This window comes from Nicotiana attenuata, chromosome 6 (assembly GCF_001879085.1).
Source record: "Nicotiana attenuata strain UT chromosome 6, NIATTr2, whole genome shotgun sequence".
Classification (NCBI taxonomy): domain Eukaryota; kingdom Viridiplantae; phylum Streptophyta; class Magnoliopsida; order Solanales; family Solanaceae; genus Nicotiana; species Nicotiana attenuata.
This window is the reverse complement of record NC_031994.1, coordinates 25,810,513-25,834,250: the sequence shown is the minus strand read 5'-3', so window position 1 is coordinate 25,834,250 and position 23,738 is coordinate 25,810,513. Positions and strand designations below refer to the sequence as shown.

Below are 23,738 nucleotides of genomic sequence, written 5' to 3'. Positions count from 1 at the left end.
AAAATAAATGCAAACTACACAAATTGAACAGCCTTAGCCTTTGAGTTTGATCAACCTCAAGCCAAGAAATGCCTCAACTAACGTTAGAACAGAACAACAAGATGATAAGAACTAGAAATAATAGTATATTGCTTTCTTTTTGCGTGTTACAATGCCCTAGGAATGATCTAAAACCCCCTTTATATAGTAGGGGTGTCATACTTTGATACAATTCTATAAAAGGAAAAAAATCTCATGATTTGCTAATTAATCGGCTTCTTCTTGATGATTTCCGTCGTGATATTGCGGATATTTTAGCCTTCCGTTATTTGACTCGGCAAGTTTTGCTCGATTTTATTAGGTATCGATCTTGTTCGATCCCGAGATCACGAGCTCGACGATCTACTTATACGCCTTGATTCGATATAACCTAACCCGAGCTAGAGTTTTGACATACTATGTTTCCGCCTCCATTGGTCACACAATAGGCGTACCCGTTTAGACCGTGTAGTACCATTCCCTTTCAACCTCTCCCCGACCAGAGCTGTTCTCTATCTCTCGATAGTACTCCACATTCTAAACAACCCCCTCGCACCCCCCCGCCCCCACACCCCCCCAAACTCCGCTTCTTTCTTCCTTTTCTCCATTTACCTTTCTTGATCCTTCATCAGCTCACCCATGTAGAAATACCCATTTTCATATTTTTTTTCTTCTTCTTTGTAAAAATATTTTCCCATCCTTAATTCTTCGTCGGCTAAAGCATGTGTTTACTTTCTGGGTAAATTAGAACGGGATCTCTAATTTTATATTTTCTCTTTGTACATCTGCTATAGTGGAAGTGCTGTTTTTCAGCCATGGAGTAGTCATAATTGATCAAATCAAACTATTCTCTATGTCAATTTGAAAGGTTAAAAATGGAGGTGGCAACGCAGTTAAAGAGAGGGATATTGAGGCAATTCTCAACAGGATCCTTTAGGAAGAGCGGAAAATTCAGTTTCAAGAGGCAGAATTCATTCGATCCAAGGAGGAATAATTTGAGATTCAGTTTCGGCAGGCAGTCGTCGCTTGATCCGATTCGAAGGAGCTCTTCGAATGAAAATGGCGAGCTGAGTGTGCCAGACAATCTCGATTCGACGATGCAGCTGTTATTCATGGCGTGTAAAGGGGATGTGAAGGGAGTTCAGGACTTGTTGGATGAAGGCATTGATGTGGACAGCATCGATTTGGATGGGAGGACTGCTCTTCACATTGCTGCATGTGAAGGCCATGTCGAAGTTGTCAAGCTTCTGTTGAGTAGGAAGGCTAATATGGATGGCCGTGATCGTTGGGGTAGCACGGTATAAATCTTGTTATTTTTACTCCTTTGGGGATTATTTCTTGTTGTTGTTTGGTAAATTGCAGTAGGGATAAGTAAAACCTTTAATTTAAACAAACTATGGGGATCCTTTGGCTTTCTTCTTCCTCCTTCCTTCTGTTATATCCAAATACTTTGCTGTTTGTGTTCTGACAATGCAATGGTATAGGCATTAGCAGGTGGAGATTCTCTACTTTGAGAAAGTATTGACGTATGATGAACAAGATATGTACAAGCTTTTTATCTCCGAATAATCTTATTTAGGTCCTATAAATGTGTAAAATGCTTTGATAAACTAAGGACAAGCAACCAACCCATAAAGGCTCATATTTTATAACAATCAAGCAATTTATGAGTTTGGCTTTAGTAGTGCTATATATCTAAACGTAAATCTTGTTGCTTTATCCCTTATTACCCAACTTTGACTGTTATAACTGGCTGTGACAGGCAGTAGCTGATGCCAAATACTATGGAAATGCTGAAATTTACAACATTTTGAAGGCCCGTGGAGCCAGAGCGCCAGTAAGTGGGTCAAGTTTCCTAATCAGATTGAGGTTCCTTATGTTTTGGCACTCATAGAAGCGTGTTATATGTTGCTAGAAAAACAGAAAGACGCCAATGGCTGTAGCAAATCCTCGAGAAGTTCCAGAATATGAACTAAACCCTCTGGAACTTCAAATCCGCAGAAGCGATGGAATCTCAAAGGCAAGCTATTTGTTTTGTTAATCAGCATTGTGATGTTTCAATCATGCTACGGTTGATGAAGGCACAGTTAGGCCTTAAATTGTGAAAGTTACCTTCCATTTAAAATTAAAGGAAGCCTGAATACATTAGATTCTTTAACCATTCTTATCTTTCTTTGCTTCTTGAGTGAAGCCGTGAGATACAAGGCCCACTTTCGTTTCATGCCATGCTTTTGGCTGGATAAGTTTTGGATCTGTTCTCAACAAGTTTTCTAAATTTTCTTTTTTTAAGTTTTTACAGGGTTCATATCAAATTGCCAAATGGAATGGAACAAAAGTTTCGGTAAAGATACTTGACAAGGATAGCTATACAGACCCTGAAAGCATGTATGTTTCAGCTGCTCTGCAATCCCCATATCATGTGTGATGCTTCTCAGAGTTCTATAGATGCTCAATTATTTTTGCTTTTGTGTCCTGTATCAAGAGAGCCTCATATAAAATTTTTTATTGGATTACGCTATCTACAGAGTAAAACCCCCTGTGACAATTTAATTTGGACTTTTAATTTGGATCCTCCAATCTCAGGGCTTCACTAATATGTGTGTGGATGAGTCACGTACTTCAGTTATCTTTTTGATGAAGCTGATTTTGCCTAAACAACAAAAAGTTGATAGAAAGATGAACTAATTCATTGGTAAGAAAAATTCAGCTGTAGTCAGATAGAAATGGTACTGTTTACATCATGTAAGTTGGTGAAGCTGGCAGAATGCTATTGTAGATCGGTTGATTTTGTCATGTGCTATACTTGCACATAGGTGATAGATTCCTTGATTTGTATCCTAATCTGTAATTAAGATTTAGAAGTTGGGTTTGTCATCTGTGGTAGCTTTCTTCTTACGTGTCATCCTAACATTTCTTTGAACCCCCAAGACTTGGAATGCAATGTTACATAATCTTCTTTTGCATTTACTGCTACTCCCAGAGGTCATCGTCTCCCTGAAACTGATACTCCTCTGTCCAATTTATGTGAAGGTGCTTGACTAGACACAAAGTTTAAGAAAGGAACACTTTTGAAACTTGTGGTTTAAAACATGCCATAGATTTTTCTTTGGCTATAAATCATCTCATTCAGTGTAAAATGAGAAGTTTAAAGTTGGTATTGATTCGAAATATAGAAAGGTATTGTCACGCCCCAAATCCGGGGAGGCGAGACTGGCACCCGGTGCCTTACTTAACCGAGCGTACCTACTGAAACTTGTGTTATCTGAACATAGCTTAGGCCGACAAGGCCAACTGAATACCTTTCTGCAATATCTTATGCTAGCAAGGCCATAGCTTATGAAAATCTGAGGAATGAACAACTACGAACTGAATGGGAAGAAATCCAAAATATAATACATATACATGCCGACAAGGTCACCATGCTGACCCATACTGTCTCTAGACCTGGTAACTCCGGATGATGTGGAGCTTACCAATAAAGCTGTATACTAGCTTGCCTACTGCCGAGGCCTATTTCTCTAACTATCGGGACCTGCAAGCACAAAATGCAGCGCCCCCGCAAAAGGGGCGTTAGTACGAAATAATGTACCGAGCATTTAAGGCAACTGAATAACTGAAACTGAAACTGAATTGACATACATGATATACTGAATGTAATGTTAGGAGTCAATGATGATCTGGAAGCATACTTACCTATCTCTGGCTCATATAATATAAGTAGTACCGAAATAAACTATCCGGCCTCATATAGGGCTCGGTGTGTACATGTATAGCCCCGTAGGCAACTGTATAGCCCCGTAGGCAACTGTATAGCCCCGAAGGCATCTGTCTAGCCCCGAAGGCATGGCGCACATCTGTCTAGCCCCGTAGGTGTATAGCAAACAATAAAGGACACATGTATACTCTTGATTTCTTAACTAGACATGGAATAATGCTAAATTGAATAGGATTCCCAACAAGGGATAGCTACGTCACGAGCAAGATGGAATAACACAACATGAGATCTTTACCAATGACTTTTCTTGGGTATACTATGTTCGGAACTTACTTAACTATGGGTTCATGCCATCGAAAGAAGAGAAATGGCCTTTACATACCTTTCATCAACTGCTCAACAACTCAATACGCTTAACTTGAGCAGCACCTCAATCTACAATCAATGATAATGACGCTATCGTCAAGCTACAAATGATACAACTATTATATATCGAACGACAAGCTTATCCTATAACAAAACGGGCAACATCTCCCCTGTTTCTTTTACAATCTCAGGTTCCCAATAACAACAACAATCACAAAAACCAGCAACTACACATTTAGCTCTTCAATCAACACAAACGATACGTCGAGCGACAAACTCGGGTTACAACTAGTAAAGCTACACTTTAAACCCTTCTTTCTGTCAAGGTACATAGCAACAACATTAACAACATACTCAAGTGTTACTTCATGATTTCCAGCTATAAGACAACATAAAAGCAACTCCAAAACAGTCCAGCAAATACAACAAGCTATATATGACTTTTGATAGCCGATTCCGCAAGTTCTTACTTCAACAACTTAACCAAGACTTAGATATGCGCAAAGACATGTTGAAGAAGGAGATTCTTACCTTACAGAACACGAACAACCCCTAACTTGAGCTTACTTCAACTTGCAAATCAACTACAACAAGAAAAGAACAAGCTTATACGAGTACTACGATCTTTGTGAAGGAAGAACCTTATAACCTTCGTGGAATTTGCTTGAATGATAGGGAGGGGCTTTGGGAGAATTTAGGGAGCTTAGGGTTTTGTTTTGGATGAAAAATGAAGTGAGTAAAGGGCTGCCCCACTTTATAACATCAAAATATAATTTCCACCGCCTACGCGGTTCCAAATAGGGCTGCCTGCGCTGTCCGGCTAAAACGCGCATATCTCCCTATGCCAATGGGCCCTATAGAATCATTCTGAGGATAGGTCAAGTAGCCTAAAAGCTAGAATTGCCTTTAGAGCTAGAATCTGTCTGTCCGATATTTCATGTGTCTATGCTGAGGAAGTGTATTGGAAACCCTACTGGGTTGTCCCTAAAACACGCATATCTCCCTAGCTAATTGATGCATCTCTTGGCCAACTTCTTTCCTTTGCCCCCAAATCAATCAGGCCGCTCGTGGATAGACGGCTGGTTGCACTGGTTACAATGTTAACCTTATCCAAATGGTATAGGATTATCTAAATTTGAAATCCTTTAAAATACTTAAGCCATCACCTTTATCATCAACTTAGCTCCGTTTACCTAAAGGTGCAGTGGAAGCTCTTATGGTTTGTAGAGTCTCAACATGAACACTCTATAGATAATGCCGTCATATCTAAAGCGCGCGTACTACTGCATTTAACTCTAAATTCATGGTTCAAATAACCCTTTTCGTACTTTCTCACTACTATCGGTCATAAATGCCCTGTAGTCTCCTATTTATAAATGTGGTGCACAACACATCCATAAATAAGGCTCTACTAGACACGGGTTGTGAACTCCCTAGGACACACCTGCTCCCGTACAAAGTTTGTCACGCCCCAAATCGGGGGAGGCGAGACTGGCACCCTGTGCCTTACTTGACCGAGCGTACCTACTGGAACTTATGTTGTCTGAACATATATGACAACTTAGGCCGACAAGGCCAGCTGAATACCTTTCTGTATTATCTTAGGCCAGCAGGGCCATAACTTATGAAAATTTGAGGAATGAACTACTAATTTCAACTGAACGGAAAGCAAATTAAAATATATATACCTAAACGGGCCGACAAGGCCTCCATGCTGATGTCTCTACGCATAGGATATGTCCATAAGCCTCTACAGAATACAACATTACTATGGTCGGGACAAGGTCCCAGCCTACCCATACTGTCTGAATATATAACAAAACTCTAGACCTGGTAACTCCGGATAATGTGGAGCTTACCAATCAAGCTGTATGCTGGCGCGCGTACTGCTGAGGCCTATCTCTCTAACTGTTAGGATCTGTGGGCATGAAATGCAGCGCCCCCGGCAAAAGGGGGCGTCAACACGAAATAATGTACCGAGCATGTAAGGCAATTGAATAACTGAAACTGAAACTGAACTGACATACATGATACACTGAATGTAATATGAGGAGTCACTGATAATCTAGAAACATACTAACCTGTCTCCGACTCATATCATATAAGTAGTACCGAAATAAACTATCCGGACTCATATAGGGATCGGTGAGTATATGTATAGCCCCGTAGGCAACTGTATCGCACTAAAGGCATCTGTCCAGCCTCGAAGGCATGTCGCGCATCTGTCTAGCCCCGTAGGTATATAGTAATACAGTAAATGACACATGTATACTCTCTATTTCTCAACCAGACATGGAACAATGCTAAACTAAATAGGAATTCCCAACAACGGATAGTTACGTCACGAGCAAGATGGAATAACACAACATGGTACGAATAACTTTTCTTGGGTATACTTTGTTCAGAACTTACTTGACTATGGATTCATACTATCTAAGAAGAGAAATAGCCTTTACATACCTTTTGTCAACTGTTCAACAACTCAATACGCTTAACTTGAGCAGCACCTCAATCTACAATCAATGATAATGATGCTATCGTCAAGCTACGAATGATACAACTATCATATATCGAACGACAAAGTTATTCTATAAAAAAAAGGGCAACATCTCCCTGTTCCTTTTAAAACCTCAGGTTCCCAACAACAACAACAATCATAACAACCAGTAACTACATATTTATCTCTTCAACCAACACAAACGATACGTCGAGCGACAAGCTCGGGTTACAACTAGTAAAGCTACACTTTAAACCCTTCTTTCTTTCAAGGTACAGAGCAACAACATTAACAACATACTCAAGTCTTACTCCATGATTTCCAGCTATAAGACAACATAAAAACAACTCCAAAACAGTCCAGCAAATACAACAAGCTATATATGACTTTCGATAGCTGATTCCGCAAGTTCTTACTTCAACAACTTAACCAAGACTTAGGTATGCGCAAAGACATGTTGAAGAAGGAGATTCTTACCTTACACAACACGAACAACCCCTAACTTGAGCTTACTTCAACTTGAAGGAATCCACAAATCAACTACAACAAGAAAAGAACAAGCTTATACGAGTATTATGATCTTTGCGAAGGAAGAATTACCTTATAACCTTGGTGGGATTTGTTTGAATGATGGGGAGTGGCTTTTGGAGAATTTAGGGAGCTTAGGGTTCTGTTTTGGATGAAAAATGAAGTGAGAAAAGTGCTGCCCCACTTTATAACATCAAAATATAATCTCCACCGCCTATGTGGTTCCCAATAGGGCTGCCCGTGCAGTCCGGCTAAAACGCGCATATCTCCCTATGCCGATGTATTATCGACGAATGATTTAATGCGTCGGAAACTAGACTTGTAGAACTTCAATTTGTATTGGGAGAAAAATTTAGTGACATCAGACCCAAATTTCCGTAAACTTTTGAACATAACTTGCGATAACTTTTGCTGTCTTTTGTTTTACAACTTGCTTGATTTCAATACTTATCATACAACTATTATATGATTCAAATACCTTATCACAAGACCTTTTGTTGAATTTGAGAAGAAGAAAAGACTTTTTTGTATATTTTAATATCTGTACAACCTATGTACTAGGATATTTATACAATCAGTCCTATCTCTAATTTAGGAAAGACAATCAAAGACAATAATGCTAATTATAATCAAATAAAATAAGATCCCTATAATTAAACTAATCAAATAAGATCCGTATAATTAAGTAATCAAATCACTACAATTAAGCTAATCAAATATTCAATACCCCCCTCAAGTTGGTGCAAAGATGTCGCACATGCCCAATTGCAAATCAATGTATGGAAAATCCGTTTGTTGAGACCTTTTGTAAGTACATCAACTAGCTGTTTCTCTGACGACACATGAAGCAACCTCAGGATACCACTTATAACCTTTTCTTTAATGAAGTGCCTATCAATTTCAACATGCTTTGTTCGGTCATGTTGAACATGATTATTAGCTATACTGATTGCAGCCTTGTTATTGCAGTACAAGGAAAGTTCCTTTTTCAGACAGTCCCAATTCCTCTAATAACTTTTGCAACCAAATAAGTTCACAAACACCCTAGGCCATAACTCTATATTTTGATTCCGCACATGATCTGGCAACTACACTTCGCTTCTTGCTTCTCCAAGTGACTAAGTTCCCTCCTACGAGTGTACGCTAACCGGATGTAGATCTTCTATCATCTAGATACCCAGTCCAATCTGCATCTGTTTAGGCCTCTATCCGGAGGTGACCATGATTAAAGAAAGGCTTCAAATACCGCAAAATATGGAAGACAACTTGCATATGAGAGTCTCGGGGATCATGCATAAACTGAGTCACTAAGCTCACTGAATAAGCTATGTCTGGTCTAGTGTGAGAGAGATAAATAAGCCTTCCAACCAACCTCTGATATCTCTCCTTATAAATTGATTCTCCAACCCCTGTTTGTAGCTTGTGATTGCACTCAATGGGTGATTTTGTTGGTTTGCAACCAATTATACTAGTTTCTTTCAAGAGATCCAGAATGTACTTTGAGAAATGAAGATTCCACTTTTTGATCTAGCAACCTCAATTCCCAAGAAATACTGTAGTTTTCCTAGATCCTTGATCTCTAATTCTTGTTAATAGTTTCTTCAATCGGGTTAATTCCTCTTTGTCATCTCCTGTCATTACTATGTCATCAACATAAACTATGAGAAGAGTGAGTTTACCGCTTTGATGTCTAATAAAGAGTGTGATCAACATTGCTTTATTGGTAACCAAAAAAGATCATTGCTTTGTAGAATTTGTCAAACCAGGCTCTAGGAGATTTCTTATATCCGTACAAAGCTTTCTTCAATCTGCACACCTTTCCCTGTCTCTCTTCAGTATCAAATCCAGGAGGAATCTCCACATGCACCTTTTCTTCTAAGTCTCCATGAAGAAATGCATTCTTCAGATCGAACTGTTGTAAGTCCCAATCAAGATTAGCTGCACAAGACAAAAGAATTCTGATAGTGTTCATTTTAGCAACATGGACAAATGTCTCTTGATAATCCACTCCATAAGCCTGAGTGAATCCTTTAGCCACCAATTTTCCTTTGAATCTTTCAATTGAGCTGTGTGTTTCACATTGAAGGCCCATTTGCAGCCAACCAACTTCTTGTCTGGTGGTGAAGTGACAAGTTCCCATGTTTTATTTTTTGACAAGGTCTTCATTCTTCATTCATAGCTTGCTTCCATTTAGGATCTGCAAAAGCTTCTCTCCAATTCTAGGGAATTGACATAGAAGAAATAGACAAGGCAAAGGCTGTATAGGAGGGAGACAAAGAATTATAGGAGACAAAATTAGATAAAAGATGTTTGGTGATGCAAGAGCTGACTGCTTTTCTGTGAGCATAGGCAGATTTAACTCATTAGGAAATGTACATACTCACCAATAGAAGAAGGTTTAGTTTCGGCAGATTGCTTGATGACTTCTTCTACTCTATTTCTCCTTTGAGTAAGTTTTCAAATCAGGCCTATCCAAATGCCCAATAGTCTCGCTCTGAATTCTTTCTCCAATTTCATTTTCCCTAGTGGTAGTGGCAATGGTTTCAAAAGTGGAACTTAGGAATCATCTCTTCCTCCTTATAGCTCTCCCCCCGAAGAGGTGATGGTGTAATACTGAAATAGGGCTTAGATTCTCGAAAAGTAACATCCATGCTGACGAAGGATCTCTTGGAGGGAGGATGATAGTATTTGTACTCGTACTGTGTTGGAGAATACCCAATAAAGACACACTTAAGAGCTCTAGGATCACGTTTCCCAGAGTTTCTAGTATGAACAAAGCAGACACCCAAATACCTTCAGAGGAACAATATAATCATTCTTACCCTTTAAAGCTTGCAAAGGACTCTGTAAATTGAGGGTTTTAAGTGGAATTCTATTGATGAAGATAGGCAGCTACTAGAATGGCATCCACCCAGTAAGGTTTTGGTAGATTCATGGTAAACATAAGAGATCTAGTCACTTCTAACAAATGCCTATTTTTTCTTTCAGCAACTCCATTTTGTGCACTAGTATAAGGACAACTGGTTTGATGGATTATCCCATAAGACTCTAAATAAGCACCAAAATTTTTATCCATGTATTTTGTGCCATTGTTAGTTCGTATGATTTTTACCTTAACCCCAAATTGAGTACTAATCAGCTTATGAAAAGACTGAAAGCAGGAGAAAACTTCACTTTTGGCCTTCAACAAATACACCCAAGTCATCCTAGTGCAACAATCAATAAGGTAACAAACCATCGACTACCAGACAAAGAAACTGTTTGAGTGGGACCTCATACATCAGAATGAATAGTCTAAAAAATGTGTCGTACTTTTATTATACTCAAAGGATAAGAGTTTCTAGTATGCTTGGCAAATTCACAAGCACCGCAAAATAAAGATTCAAACTCGGTTCTAGAAAACAAACTAGGATATAAAAGAATTACATATTGGTATGATCTTTTATGCGAAAATCCCAAGAATTGGTAGTATAGATCATGAGCTCATGGCATACCCGTTCGATGCCACTGTATTATTTCTTGGTTGACATCTTTATTTCCTCCAAAATAGACCTGAACAAAGTCTCGAGTTCCATCAATCCAATATAAGTCATCATGCAATCTACCGTTGCCAATCCTCTTCCTTATTTGAAGATTGTGAAAATCACAATATCAGGAAAGAACTCGATGCTACAGTTTAATTTTTTGGTGATGGCGCTAACAGATAACAGGTAAACGGGAAACTCAGGTACATGAAGGACATATGATAATGTAATATCAGGTGTACGGAGAACAGAACCTGTTCCAGAGATATGAGTTAGGGAGCCATTGGTTATTCTGACATTATCCCCATTAGGACTAGGAGAGTAGTTTTGAAAGCCTTTAGGGGAGCCTGTCATGTGTCTATTTGCACCAGAATCAATAAACCAAGAATTAAGGTGAGCATTAAAGACAATACTGATTGGAAGTAGCAACATTAGAAGAGTCAAGTTTATTCAAGAGACGACGAAGATGCTGAACTTCATCCAAAGGCAATGCTTCTCCAGAAGTAGTTTCCTTGGATGTCTCCATATTTTCTGCAATATTAGCCTGACCCGTTGATGGACCTATACGTTTTCCTCCACAACCTCTAGTTGGTCAACCATATAGTTTCCAACATGTCTCCTTTGTATGCCTTGGCTTTCTACAGTAATCACAGTGCATGTAATCTTTATCACAAGTGAATGCCTTTGGTTGCTCACAAGACACAGTTAACCCGAACTTCTCCATTGGTATTGAATAAAGCACGACTCCTCGTCGGTTCTCTTCCTATTGAACATAAGAATATGCATCCTCAAGAGAAGGAAAATGAACTTTACAGAGAACTTAAATCCTGATATGATCATATTCTTGGTTCAAACCGGCCAGAAAATTATAGACCCTTTCCTTTTCAACCAATTGTTGAAAGAGACTGCATCATCAGTACACTTTGCTTGGAGATCCTGTTAACAGTCAATCTCTTGCCACAACCCACTTAACTCGGAATAGTAATTAGTGATAATCAATTCACCTTGCTTAGCTGCATGAATTTTATTTCGAATTTCAAAAATCTGGGCATCATTTCCCTTGCGAGAGTAAGTGCACATTAGTTAAATTCCTGAATTTTTGCAGCAGTATCAAGCAGTAAATACTGTTTAGAAATTCGAGGGTGCATTGTATTCAACAACCATGTCATAACAAGGGAATTATTCGGAATTCCATTGGCTATAACTAGCATCAGTCACAACAGATGCTTTCTTTCTTTAGTAATATAACCAAGTAGCTTTCTAGACTCAATAAAAAGCAAACAAGATCTTGACCAAGCAAGATATGTACCAACCCCTTCCCAATTTTACCACACTAATTTGTGAAATACCATGTGAAACAATATTGTCTACAGAATTGATAACTACCGCCTTTGAGTCTCCTATAATTTGAAAAAATAACAATTCAAGCAAAAAATAAATCTTTTCTGCATAATCAAGGAGCAGTGAACCTGGTTACTCTTCAAAGAAGAAAAATGGGGAGAGCTGGCTGAAAAAAATTGGTTCTAATACGTTGGAATCGTACCTCTACTTCTCCAAAATTGATGAAACTGACAAGGTAGGCTCGAAATGTGTCGGCGACACCCAGGGAGAAAAACTCGACCTTTTTGATACAAAAGGAACCCTAGCGTTGCAGAGGGAGATAACTCACCTCAAAAAAGCAACAATGACTCTGATACCATGTTGAATTTGAGAAGAAGAAAAGGCTTCTTTGTATATTTCAATGTCCGTACAACCTATGGACTAGGATATTTATACAATCAGTCCTATCTCTAATTTAGGAAAGACAATCAAAGACAATAATGCTAATTACAATTAAATAAAATAAGATCCCTATAATTAAGCTAATCAAATAAGATCTTTATAATTAAGCTAATCAAATCACTACAATTAAGCTAACAAATATTCAATACCTTCTTAGCATGTTAACAACTCCTAGTATTACCCCAAAAGTAAGGGTTATAAGTTATAACAGTGGTCCATACCTCCAATGTACGATTCGAAAGTGACTCCATAAGTCCAGAAATTTCGCCGATACTTATTCTTTTGGATTCAATTAACTTCTAACCTCTTCCAACATATACTTAACACTTATTAAACATGGTATAAACACTTATAATCCTCAAAGATACTCTTACCCTTCGAGCTCACATCTATTACCTTATGTCGCAACTTGACGTACGAAAATACGGGATGTAATAGGTATCATTTATTTTGGGACAATCTAAAACAGAAAAGGAATTGGGATTGAGGGGTTGAGGGATTGAGGAAGGAATTGCAAAGATACTCTTATCCTCAAATTGGGATTGAGGGGTTACTACTTCCCTTTTCTTGTTGACTGTATATATTATGAAAAATTGGTAATCTTCATTGCTATTGTCGCCACAAGTTTCCAATTAGACTTGGAGACATTAACAGGAAGCCGGGCATTTGTAATTTCCCTGTTTTTCAGGAGAAACATTAGTGTCATTATGCTTTAATTTCTCAATTATTTAAATCTTATGCACCATGTTGTATGTTTTCTCAGTATTTAAATCTTTCAACAGTCAGAGAAGTCAACATTCAGGCTAAGTACATCATATTTTATTTTTGCAGACTATCTTCATTCTTATATAAGCCTTGCGGCTGCTTAAAATCTGTTTTAATGTGTTGTTCCTTGCTTCACTCAAGCAGATGCTTATTACTTTTTCTCTTTTGATAAGTATTGAGCAAATTATAGTTCCATGAATTGTTTTTGGATTGGATGTCTAACTTTGCCTTATTTCCACGTTTGTATGCAGAGATGCTTTCAAACATGAATTAACTTTGCTAGAAAAAGTACGGCATCCAAATGTTGTTCAGTTTGTTGGAGCAGTCACACAAAATATACCAATGATGATAGTCTCTGAGTATCATCCAAGGGTAGGCTCTGTCAATCTCTTAACACTAACCTATCACCTAACAACTTTGCTTGTTCACCTCTTTTATCAATTCAATTTATGTTAATATACATCTAGAAGTGAAACCGGTCCTTATGGAACAAAAGAATGCCTTTTAAGGTTTCTTTTCTGATGATGAGACTTCTAAAGAACAAAGTTTCAACAGATTAAGGGATTCAAAGAGTTGGTATCATGATCCCCTCAAGATGTAGTTGTTGTACCAGACATCAACAGGAGACAAGCTCACATCTATTTGGTGATAGTGACATTGCTAGACAGGTTTGGAATTATTTCTCCAGTACATGTGGCATACGGCATACAACAAGATCAGTTAGGAGTTTGGTGATGCAGTGGTGGCGGACTATACCAAAGAACGAAGTGCATAAGGTTCTATTACAGTGTCTTCCATCTGTAATTTGTTGGGAAATATGGAAGAACAGGTGTGCAGCAAGGTTTGAGAATTTATATATGTCTAGTAGGAATATCATCTGGCAGGTGTGTCACTTAATGTCATTGATTCTGCAATGTCTATTCTCTAAGTTAAATTTACCTGTAACATGAGAGGACAAGTGTGCTTATGTGGAGAAATTACAACAAGTTATCCACAGTCAATTGGTGATATGGTCCAGACCTGAGGAGGGGTGGATGAAAATGAATGTAGATGGCTGTAACAAGGGTAATCCCGGGAGTGCCAGAGAGGGTTGCATTATAAGGGATCATCATGGGCGTATGATTTTAGCATTTGCTGATTACTTTGGAATTTTAGTAACAATGTGGCTGAAGCTATGGCAATTCTACAAGGGTTGCGTATCTGTATTGATAGAGGTTTTCTTAAGATTATTGTTGAATCTGATTCTCTTATGTTGGTTAATATAATCAATAAGAAAGATTATTGTTGAATCTGATACAGAAGGGATCCTTCCTTTTTGTTCATATATTCGTGGAAGGAAATGTGATTGCAGACCAAATGGCATGTTTGGGTGAGAAAGTCAGGAACCAGATTGTCTTCACTGAAGATCTTTCATTGCCTAGGCAAGTTAGAGCTTACTTGAAGCAAGAACAGGATGGCTTCCCAAGATTCAGATTTTGGCCAAAGAAGAATCTCTTCTCTGTTAGTAATGGCTGAGATGAAGGAGCTTAACTATGTTATACACTTAAACTGCATAGCTTTGTGCTTTATAGTTGACTCTTCAAATATTGTAATGGAGGAGTCCTCCCATATCTTAGCTACATCTCTTTTGCATTTTTGCATAGGAATGTCTAGCAGAACTGTTCATCATGCTCTGGAGGCTATGGTTTATGTCCTCCTCCATGTACTTTTGTTATTTGATTTATATACAGGTTAGGACTACTCCTAAGTCCTAACTCCCACCAACTTGGTGGATCTTTTGACTAAAAAAAATCATTGGCTAAATTTTTAGCTTGAGTTGGCAACAGTTTCAATTTCCGTGTTGTGGAGATGTTGATGCTTATGAATTTTGTATGCCAATGATCTCAATTTTTATGTTAGCCTTGCAAGTATGACAATTGGCATTACATGCGCTATTTGTGACTTTTCAGGGTGACTTAGGTAGCTATCTGCAAAAGAAGGGACGTCTATCTCCTTCTAAGGGGCTACGATTTGCTCTTGATGTTGCTAGGTAAGTCAATCTTTGATTTGTCATACAAAGTGAATTGATCTCTCATGCTTGAATCAGTCTTTTGGCAATTGCTTTACTCTTTGGCAAGTTGTGACTTTTCAGTTATTTATTTTATCTCAGCGTGTCTATATTGTGCCATGTTGGTCGATTTTCAGGGGTATGAACTACCTTCACGAATGCAAACCAGACTCAATTATCCATTGTAATCTAGAGCCAAAGTAAGGCAACTAAATGCTTTATTTGTCGAAGGCTGTTAGCTGACCATTTTCACTGTTCTCATTGGGATATCCTATTGTTTTTAATATTCGAAATTTTGGTAAGGTGCCAGAAATATTTTGCTGGACAGTGGAGGTCTCCTGAAAGTTGCAGGATTCGGTCTGATTAGATTGTCAAAAATTTCACCTGACAAAGCAAAGTTGGTGCAGCCGGAGGCTGTTGACCGTTCAAGTAAGCTTTTCAAATTTCAAGTATATAAACATTAAATTATAATATTTCTAAATATGGAGAAAACATGCTTGTTTGATGGTAAGTTTTGATAAATCAGAAACTTTGGTTATGAATTGGAGCATATTGTTTAGCATGAAAGAATCACCTTTGATTGAACCTGCTGTGTTTCTGTTGATTACTTTACTCGTCATTTGTTTGTCACTTATAGGTCCCTATGTGGCACCTGAGATTTATAAAGATGAAATATTTGACCGGAATGTGGACATATATTCATTTGGCATTGTACTCTATGAGGTATGATTTCCTTTTATCAGATACTTCAATTCATGCTATAGCTTAATTTGGAAATAGTGTCCCATTTAGGTGCAGCGCTTACTGATACTTGGATGATCTTGATTTATTGAGAATACAATTCAATCCTCTATTTATCCTGATATCAGGCTATCAGCCTTCTGGAACTGTGATACTCTGCTGCTTCACATTCTATTTCACCAAGAATTTTATTTTACTTTGTTTGGGTCAGATGATGGAGGGAACACCACCTTTTCATACCAAGTCTCCTCAAGAGGCTGCTAGACTGATGTGCTTAGAAGGCCAAAGACCAGCATTCAGATCGAAATCCAAATATCCTCCGGAGCTTAGAGAGTAAGTCCCGCTATTTATTGTTTTTGTTATCATTACTTGGGTGTATAATCACATGTTGTGCAGTTCATATGCGCTTATATATTAGCAACATATTATTCCAGTTTAACATGGTCTTCTGTTCTGTACCGCTAGCCATTGAAGTGTATCATGAATTCTTTTTGAAGGGCGTCAGAAAAGATTTCCTTTCTGCTGCTTTGGTTTTGTAAAAAGGATGTGTATGTTTCATTTTCTTGAGTGTCACGATCCAAAATCCCACCAAGTCGTGATGACACCTAACCCAACCCACTAAGTAAACCAACTAACATAAGTCACAATTCGAAGTGGGAATCATCAAATAAATAATGAAATAAGAATGCGAAAATCAACACAACTATCCCCACGAACTGATAGAACAAGTCATGAGCCACTAATATAACATTTGTTTGAATATAAATAAACAGAAATACAGAATTCTAGGCTACCACGAACAAATGGCTGCTAATAATTGAAATGCTGATGTCTTCAATGCTCATCCTCGAATGCCGCAGCCGCTAAGCTCCAAAATCTACACGCAAGGTGCAGAAGTGTAATATGAGTACAACCAACCCCATGTACTCAGTAATTATCAAGACTGACCTCAATGAAGTAGTGGCGAGGTTTAGTCAAAAGATACTCACTTTATATAACCCGTGCAACTCATAAGCATATACGATAACCAGAAGACAATCAAGAAATAACCAAGGAACAACATGTATTTATAATAAAGGTGCACAAGCAAAGAAAGAGATAATAAGCATGTTTTTCCATTTGAATGGGTCAAAGCATATACAGATCCACCAAATTTACATGCAAAGAAGATATGCACCAAGTAGCATTAGCTCGAATATTCCTACATGAATATAGAATGTCTATACATGATAAAGATCCAATTCCTTATAAATTGCCAATTAACATTTATTCTTATGCTTCTACATGAGTCTAAAATGTCTATGCATGATGAAGAGTACAAGATCTATGTACCCAACTCTGCCGAAGAATCATATTCATGTATTAAATGCACCAAATAGCATATGTAGATGGCATGCGTGATTATGATACGAAACTATGCATGAACACACACCCCCATCACAACTCGTTTGTGCCTGACACAAGATCCATGTGTCCAATACCAAGCACCAATCCAGTGCTTATGCTCACAGGGCTCAAATGGGTAATCACCTGACTCTAGAGGGACAGTACCATATCCAAGCGGCGATGCAGGAACCCATTGTCATGGGAACCCACCGAATCACATCAATATCAATATCATAACAATTCACACGGCAGAAACCTCGTGCCACAATATTCATCTCAATATAAATCCGCTCATAATGTCCCAATGTGCCTTAATATTATCAATGCGTATTAAGATTTCCATTTCCAATGATGTATGCATATGCCTCAGAGATAATCAATAAAATTTACTAGGACATGATAAATAAAGATGAAGGGATGTATGCAAGTACTCATGAGATGATCCAGAAGTATGGTATATGCTTACACGTATGATTACAACTTCAACATGTAATTCGTCATTTAATAACCATCAACTCCAAATAAAGCATCAAATGCCTAGACATGGTCTCTAACCAAGATAATAAGGTTCAAGTAGTCATACAATAATTTAAGGCATGTCCCAAGAATATTAGGTGTAGATGTGTGTTCATAATAATAAGTGTGACTACGGCTAAATCAAGTATATTTACAATCTTAAGGATAGCCCATCATGCTCAAATAAGGTATCAACCTAAACATTGTCTCTAGCATGATTCATTGTGTTCACGTGGTCATTCAATCAATTAAAGCACATAACAAGTAGAACACACAACCAAACAAGGTATAAAGAAGCCAAAAATCCACCCAGAACATGATATTACCTCGGTATGCATATAGCTCGTGACCTCGCATATACGTCACCTTCCCCGAGCATGTAGCATATAGATTTATTTTAGAAAAAATTCCCTCAAGCTAAGATTAGGCAAGATACTTGCCTCCTTCCGAAACAACTTCGACTCTCCAACAAATACTTTCCGTTGTTATTAGCCTCCAAATGTCTCAAATCTAGTCAATCAACACTTAAGGAAGTCAAATAGTACCTTAGGAATCAATCCCAATCCATAAGGCTCCAATCTTTAATGAATTTAGAAAAAGTCAACAAAAGTCAACCCGCGCCCTCTTCATCAAAACCAAAAATTGGAATCGGATCCCGACTGCCATGGCCACGGAACCCAAATCTATAATCAAAATTCCATTTTGATGTCATTAGCATGCTTAAATCAACAATTCTCCATTTCTATGTTTTCTTCCATTTCTCATTTGATTTCTCCCAAATCCTTGATTTCATGTTAAAATTAACTTGATGATAAAAGTGAATTAGAATCACTTACTCCATCATGGTTGATGAATAAGTTGGTCAAAACCGAGCTCCCGCTCTCCAAAATTGGAGAAAAATGCCAAGAACACGAAATGGGCTCTATTTATACTGTGAAGAATTATCTGGAGGTAAAAATACACTGCCGCGACGCCCCCCATGTCGCGGTAGTGCTGCAACCTGCAACACTCTGCTGACCAAAACAACTCTGCCACCCTTCAGTAAAATGATCATAACTTTGTGCTCAGATGTAAGAATGACGAACGGCTTGAACCACAAGAAACTAGACTTAAAGGGATACAATCTCATCAAAACCTCATCCCAAGATTCTTTATAGATTGAGAGACATGCACTTTTAAAGTCAAGCCAACTGCAAGCCCTGTTTCAGCAACTCAATTCTTCCAAAACTTGCCCCAAATGCGCAGAAACTTACCCAAACCCTCAGGACTTCATCCAATCTTTCCTATAAGTCCAAATATCCTATATGGACTTGTCCAAATGGTCAAAACATCCACGGGAACATCACAACAAAGAATCGAGGCTCAAATTGAATAGAATTTCTCTTAAATTCTTAAATCTTCATTCTTTCAAAAGAGTGTCCGAATCACACTTTGATACTTCGGCTTACTTCCAAACTTTGCACTCAAGTTCAATTCAACTATATAAACTATCCAAAGTCTCGAAACACCAATCAAAGTCCAATAACATCAAAGTCAGCTCTTGGTCAAACTTATGAACTCTTAAGTTCTTCAAATTGCCAACTTTCGGCAAATAATATGGAATTCTTCTAGGAACCTCCAAAATCAAATCCAAACATATGTACAAGTCCAAAATCATCATAACTTATCGGAACCATCAAAACTCAATTCAAACCTTGGTCAACTCTCTTAACTTAAAGCTTCCATTTAGGAACTAAGTGTTCCAAATCACTCCCAAACCTCTTTGGACCAAAATTATCCATACCAGCAAGTCATAAACATTAAATGGACCTACGGAAGTCACAAATCACAAAACGAGATGCTAGAACCCAAAATGATCTGCTGGGTCGTTATATTCAGCCATTGATTTTTTCTTGGCTTGGTGATTTAGTACAAACTCCAGCCCGGTGCAAGTGCAACTAGCATGTTGTTGAACTCATGACTTTTCCTGCAATTTCTTGTACTCTTCCTGTCAGACCTTCCCAGATCTTGAGCATTTAGGTGAAACGCTCATCTTTTGATGTCCATCTATGACAAGATTAAATAACTGGGACTTTGTTGTGCGCATGACCTCATTAATTTCTCTATATGCTTAACTTTAAAGAGTACCAGAATAAGCTTTTGGATAATTAACATTGGCTTATGGGCATTTCAATACCTATATAATTTCAGACCAGTGCACTACCTCAATGCCCCTTAAGCAGGGAGAGATGGTTTCTTGCAGTGTACTATTGGTATTAGGCTTATTAGATTTGGCGTGCAGTCAGTCCGATACTTGTGTTCCCTCTTGACTTCTGCTCAATGTATTGTATTTCTAGGTTGATTGAAGAATGTTGGGATCCAGAAGCTTTTGTACGGCCAACGTTTTCTGAGATCATTGTGCGGATGAATAAAATTGCTGCTAACTGCTCAAAACAAGGATGGTTGAAAGATACTTTTAAGCTTCCTTGGTAATGGTTCTGTTGCCTATTCATTATATATCCTAGAAATTGAACATTTATTTATATTATGAAAAAGAGCCTTGAACTAAGAGGAAAAAAAGGTCAGAGTTCTTGACAATTTTGCGGAACTTGGGATTGTGACTACATAATGTGTTAGAAGCATAGGATTGCAAAGACTCTCTCTCTCTCTCTCTCTCTCTCTCTCTCTCTCTCTCTCTCACACACACACACACACACACACACACACACGTAGGCATGTGCGAAAGAAAATACTGACTTGCTTAACAATTTAAAAGGGAAGTGAGTTGATAGCTGCTCAGATGATAAAACAGAGAAAAAGCACACTCATGCGATGTAATTATAAGCTTGATGTACTGTTTTTCAAGAACTTATCAATGGGTTTAGAAACCCCTACATTTTTAAGTGTTGCTCTATCAAAGAGTTTCAATTTTAGCAGCACCTAAGGGTTAAGAATTATGAGGTCTCAGGTTCAAATTCCAAAGGAGGCAAAATACTAGGTGATTTCTTACCATCTTTCCAAGCCTTGATGGACAGAGTTAGCTGGTCTTGTTGCTGGTGGGAGATAGCAGATATTCCATAAAATTAGTCGAGGTGCAAACAAGTTGGCCTGGACACCACGGTTAGAAAAAAAAGAGAGTTCCAATTTTACCAAGGTAACCAAATGTGTCAGAGTCATTCTAGCGTCATGTTGTTAGGTGTCAGTGGTGCTGAAAATATATTCAGGTGGTGGCCATGTCAAATTTGTAAACCAGATTTCTTGTTAACTTATTCACGTTCTTGTTAACTTTTTTTTCTCCCCATTATTTTCCTTAGCACAATATCAACTACGTGTGACGAGCCAACAAAAATACTTTACAATATTGGTTTGCCATTGCAAGGAATATTTGCAAAATGAATTCAAATATGTGTTGGTCTATGCTGCTAATACTGATTCTCTTCCTTACCTAATTCAAAACATCTTCGGTGCAGGTTATAAGCGTGCATACAAAGTGCAAAGACGCGGACAAAAATGAAGCCAATTGAGCTTATCAGCGAAAGATTCTCGTGGAGCTTTCCACTCAAAATTGATCGCGCGGAAAATTGTGATAAACCTAATAAGAAACCTTCTATTCGCGTGATTCCTTGAAAGCTTTATATTGTGGTTAACCAAATAAAAGGCAGATTTGCAGGGTGAAGGAAATGGGGTTACCATTAAATCTTGGCTCTCCCATCTTGTCTCCTGTTCTCAGTAAGTTTGAACTCCACTATATATATATATATATATATATATATGTGTGTGTGTGTGTGTGTGTGTGTGTGTGTGTGTGTGAAGCATCTTTGTTTAATCTCTAGTATTTCAACATGGTGTGAACCAAGTATATTTTGCTTTACGAGGAGAAAACAAAAGGTTATATAAGAAAAACTGGATACTACTTCATATCCAACTATTTCTATTCTTCTTATTTTCCTTTTCTTGTTTGATTTTTAAAGAACACTAGCATTCCATTTTCTCTTCTTGCCGTCCCATTCCTTTCTTCCTGAACAAATTGTAAACACATTCAATTTCATAAGATAAAGGTAGACGTTTACCTGGAACTATCTTCTTTCAATTAACAATTGCCTTCCGTTAGAAGTTTGTAACAAAATGAATATTAATAAAGGAAAAAGGAAATAAAAATGAATCGCCATGGACGAATAAAAATGAAACAGCTGCTTGACCATTCCCTATATATTGTTACCATTTCCGAGTACACTTGATACCTCATTCATTCCCAAACGTTCTCAATGTAGAGTCAATATACTAGTCATGACTATGTGGATTCAACTAAGTGAAATCCTCACAAGGATTTATGTACTACAAAGAACAAACGAGCCCTTATTTAATGCTAGCAATAGAATCCCAAACTTAGGGAATTATTAATCTTGAAGGGAAGGTTGAATGAACATAACATACAGCTTTGATAGCATTGCGATCTATTGCTAGAAACTAGCAATTCAAAGTATAAAGATGCAAGAAACCTTTGAAACAAAGTCCTCAATATTTTTGTCAGAACTACCATTCAATGACTGCTTTTAGAGTTGATTCCTTCCACTGAGTAACATTGTTTTTTTATCATCTTCTTTCTGTCCCCCTCTATGACTTCTTTTACACAAGTTTCAATTTCTTCACTTGTGGCAATTCTCTTCTCATTAACTCCAACTTTCCACACATCTGCCGTAAACTTGGTGTTCGTCTTCTGATCCACCCATACAGGCATAGCTATTATTGGCACTCCCAAACACAATGTCGAATTCCATCCGTAATGAGTCATGAAACATGATATAGCTCTATGTTATATAGTAAGTACCTCCAGTTGGAGACATCAACTCAAAACTGAACCTTCCTCAAGATGTTTTTTAGATTCTTCAGAATCTCTCACCACCCCCAAAAAAATGACAATTGCTTTGTGCTAGACCCCATGCTAATTCCTCCAATTGTTTTTCTCCAAGTACGGCACTACTGCCAAATGATACATAGACGACAGATGAACTATCTTTTTTGTTTAATCCGATCATTTTCTTCAACCGACGAATGTAGTGATGGAACCAAAGGTCCAATGATCATAATAATGGCCATTGGCTGGCCATATATATATATATATATATAAAATTTAATTAGTAATATTATATTAAAAATAATATTTAAAGGAAAAGAAGGTAACCAATTAGACATGTCTATTTCTAAAAGTTGTGATGCTCCGGTGATAACTAACCTTTTGACACTTAGTTTTAAGGGAATCTTACAGAAATATTCCAAATAAGTCCTATCTTACCAATTTTTACCCATTAATCATAGACTTACCAAAATTATCCAAGCACATATAAAAATTAAAATCCAAATAAATATGGATTCTTCTTCTCCAAGAATCTCACGCAAAGATCTCCTTTCATATTTTAAGCATGACCGGCAACATTAGATGCAAGGCGGAAAGGAAATTATGATGAGGTAGCAAACAAGGTTACGAAATACAAAAAAATAAATATATACGATCACTACAAGAAAAAGGGCCTATAGCGAGGGGAAAAACGGTCGTTAGAAGTCCAAATCCGGTCGTTATAAGCTTGTAGCGACCGGAAAAAATCCGATCGTCGCCGGTCGTTAAAAGCTTTGACGTTAAAAGTTAACGACTGGACTGTAAGTCGGCCGTTAAAGATCCTTTAGCGACAACATAAATTCCGGTCGTTGTATGTCTTTTTTAGCAACAGATTTTCCCTTCGTTAAATTGTCATCCCGGTCGTTAAAAAACTTTATGGGAGCAACGAATTTGGTCGTTACAAGTGCTTTTATTGCCCAAATTTTCCTTCGCTAATGAGAAGTTTTACTAAATATAATTATAAAACTCTATTTTACTGA

At 37.8% G+C, this 23,738-nt stretch overlaps 1 protein-coding gene across 3 annotated transcripts; it reads left to right on the top strand.

Annotated features, from left to right (window-relative positions):
• Nucleotides 483-21,858, top strand: LOC109226730 (serine/threonine-protein kinase HT1-like). 3 transcript variants are annotated; one of them, XR_002068114.1, is made up of 13 exons: nt 483-1,316; nt 1,781-1,855; nt 1,934-2,038; nt 2,318-2,403; nt 13,447-13,567; nt 15,145-15,224; nt 15,380-15,442; nt 15,553-15,671; nt 15,880-15,965; nt 16,195-16,316; nt 20,222-20,353; nt 20,833-21,018; nt 21,335-21,858. XR_002068114.1 is itself a non-coding variant. In XM_019391574.1 (12 exons), the coding sequence occupies exons 1-12, from the start codon at nt 894-896 to the stop codon at nt 21,339-21,341; spliced, it is 1,419 nt and encodes a 472-aa protein (XP_019247119.1). In that variant the 5' UTR covers nt 485-893; the 3' UTR covers nt 21,342-21,858. The 3 variants fall into 3 exon arrangements, 2 of the variants coding, with proteins under 2 accessions (XP_019247119.1, XP_019247120.1); XM_019391574.1 differs by lacking the exon at nt 20,833-21,018 and having other exon boundaries at nt 485-1,316; XM_019391575.1 differs by lacking the exons at nt 20,833-21,018; nt 21,335-21,858 and having other exon boundaries at nt 485-1,316; nt 20,222-20,357.